The sequence below is a fragment of the Brassica oleracea genome, unplaced genomic scaffold (assembly GCF_000695525.1).
Source record: "Brassica oleracea var. oleracea cultivar TO1000 unplaced genomic scaffold, BOL UnpScaffold01784, whole genome shotgun sequence".
NCBI lineage: Eukaryota > Viridiplantae > Streptophyta > Magnoliopsida > Brassicales > Brassicaceae > Brassica > Brassica oleracea.
Window position 1 is genome coordinate 1 of NW_013618315.1, and position 1,755 is coordinate 1,755.

At 33.2% G+C, this 1,755-nt stretch overlaps 1 protein-coding gene across 1 annotated transcript; it reads left to right on the plus strand.

Annotated features, from left to right (window-relative positions):
- Positions 1 to 571: 571 nt before the first annotated feature.
- Positions 572 to 952, plus strand: LOC106321492 (the record flags this gene model as incomplete). Its single annotated transcript, XM_013759752.1, has 1 exon — positions 572 to 952. A coding segment is annotated over exon 1 (381 nt), but the record flags the coding sequence as incomplete, so codon positions are not given.
- Positions 953 to 1,755: the final 803 nt, after the last annotated feature.

Consider the following 1,755-nt stretch of genomic DNA (forward strand, 5'->3'; position numbering starts at 1 on the left):
GTTGTTGTAAGCTTTTGCTACTATCACTTCTCGTTTACCAGTTGCTAAAAGTTGTAATCAAGAAGTACTGCTTCACTTAAATAGGTAACTCCTATCACTTCTTGTTTACTAATCTCGTATAGAAGCTAGTCGAGATATGTGAAGTGATTTGCACATATAAACATCTACATTGTCATATATATTTTTATGTCCAAAAATCTGTCTAAAATGAAATAATTGATTCAAATTACAATTTCTGGTGGCAATAGTCTCGGTAACTATATAATTGTTAAAAAAAAATGAATATAGAATTGCTATAGAATATTAGAAAAAAATAGACATTTAAAAAAAATAAAAATATTTCATCGAATCATTTGGCCAGTTTATATATTTATATATATATATATATATAAATAAATATATATTTCATGGATTACTATAATATTATTTTTTTGGATAAACTCTTGTATAGATAATTTCTTTAGTAAAATATAGAACTAATATTCTCCACAAAAAATAAAGAACAAAAATTCCTTACTAAAATTTGAAACTATTTTTGTTTAATATTTTTTTTCAAATAGAATACCTAAAAATGTCATCATCTTCGTCCGATGAAGTCGAAGAAAGATTGAACGAAATTTTCGACGATATCTTGGAAGATACATACAACGACATAGTGGAGGCCAAAACCAGTAAGCAAAGGAAACAGGCTTATATAGAACGAAACCGTGAAGCGGGACACAGCCGCTTATGGGATGACTACTTCACCGAAGATTCGACATTCTCGACATATTTATTCAGACGACGTTTCCGCATGAATAAGGATTTATTCTTGCGTCTTGTTCATGGCCTCTCAGAGAACGTTCCATTCTTTCGACAAAGAAGAGATGCAACCGGGAGGTTTGGTCTTTCTCCACTACAAAAATGTACAGCAGCTATTCGTCTGCTTGCTTATGGTACTGCGGCTGACACGGTAGACAAATATCTCCGACTTGGTGAAAGCACGGCACTTTCGTGTTTACACCATTTCACTGACGGAATAATACAGTTATTTGGAGATGAGTATCTACGAAGACCCATACCAGAGGATCTTCAACGACTGTTCGATATGGGAGACAAACGCGGGTTTCCTGGGATGGTAGGAAGCATTGACTGTATGCATTGGGAGTGGAAGAATTGCCCAACCTAGGGCTGGGCAAATAAACCGAACCCGAAAATCCGAACCGAACCCGATCCGATGAAAATGAATCCGAACAGATCCGAACTCGACATAAATACCGAATGGATCTTGTTTTATGGTATTTCGGGTTATGGGTATTATCCGAACCGAACCCGAAATTAAATGGATATCCGATAGAACCCGAAACATTCAAAATGCCAAAAAAGAACTTGTACCAAACATGATTTCAATTCCTGATATGTAGCCAAAATACACTAAGATATTATTAAACATCTACAATAACTATCTACTACATGAAGGTTGATGGTTGAAAGTGGCGGTTGAGGCTTGAAATTTTTAGATTTTGGTTTTATTTTCATTGAATAATTTTTTTCATTTCATGATAACTTAATTTTTCGTTTTATGATTTCATTTATTGGTTTTCTTTCTATCAATAACAACATATACCTTTCGTTTGACTTTGAATGATCATGTTTGATGTTTTTTTCTTATTTCTGAATCGATTTTACTTATGTTTTGGTTACAAAATAGGTACAAATCAAGTACTTTAAACCCGAAGAACTGATTTTACTTATGTTTTGGTTACAAAATAGGTA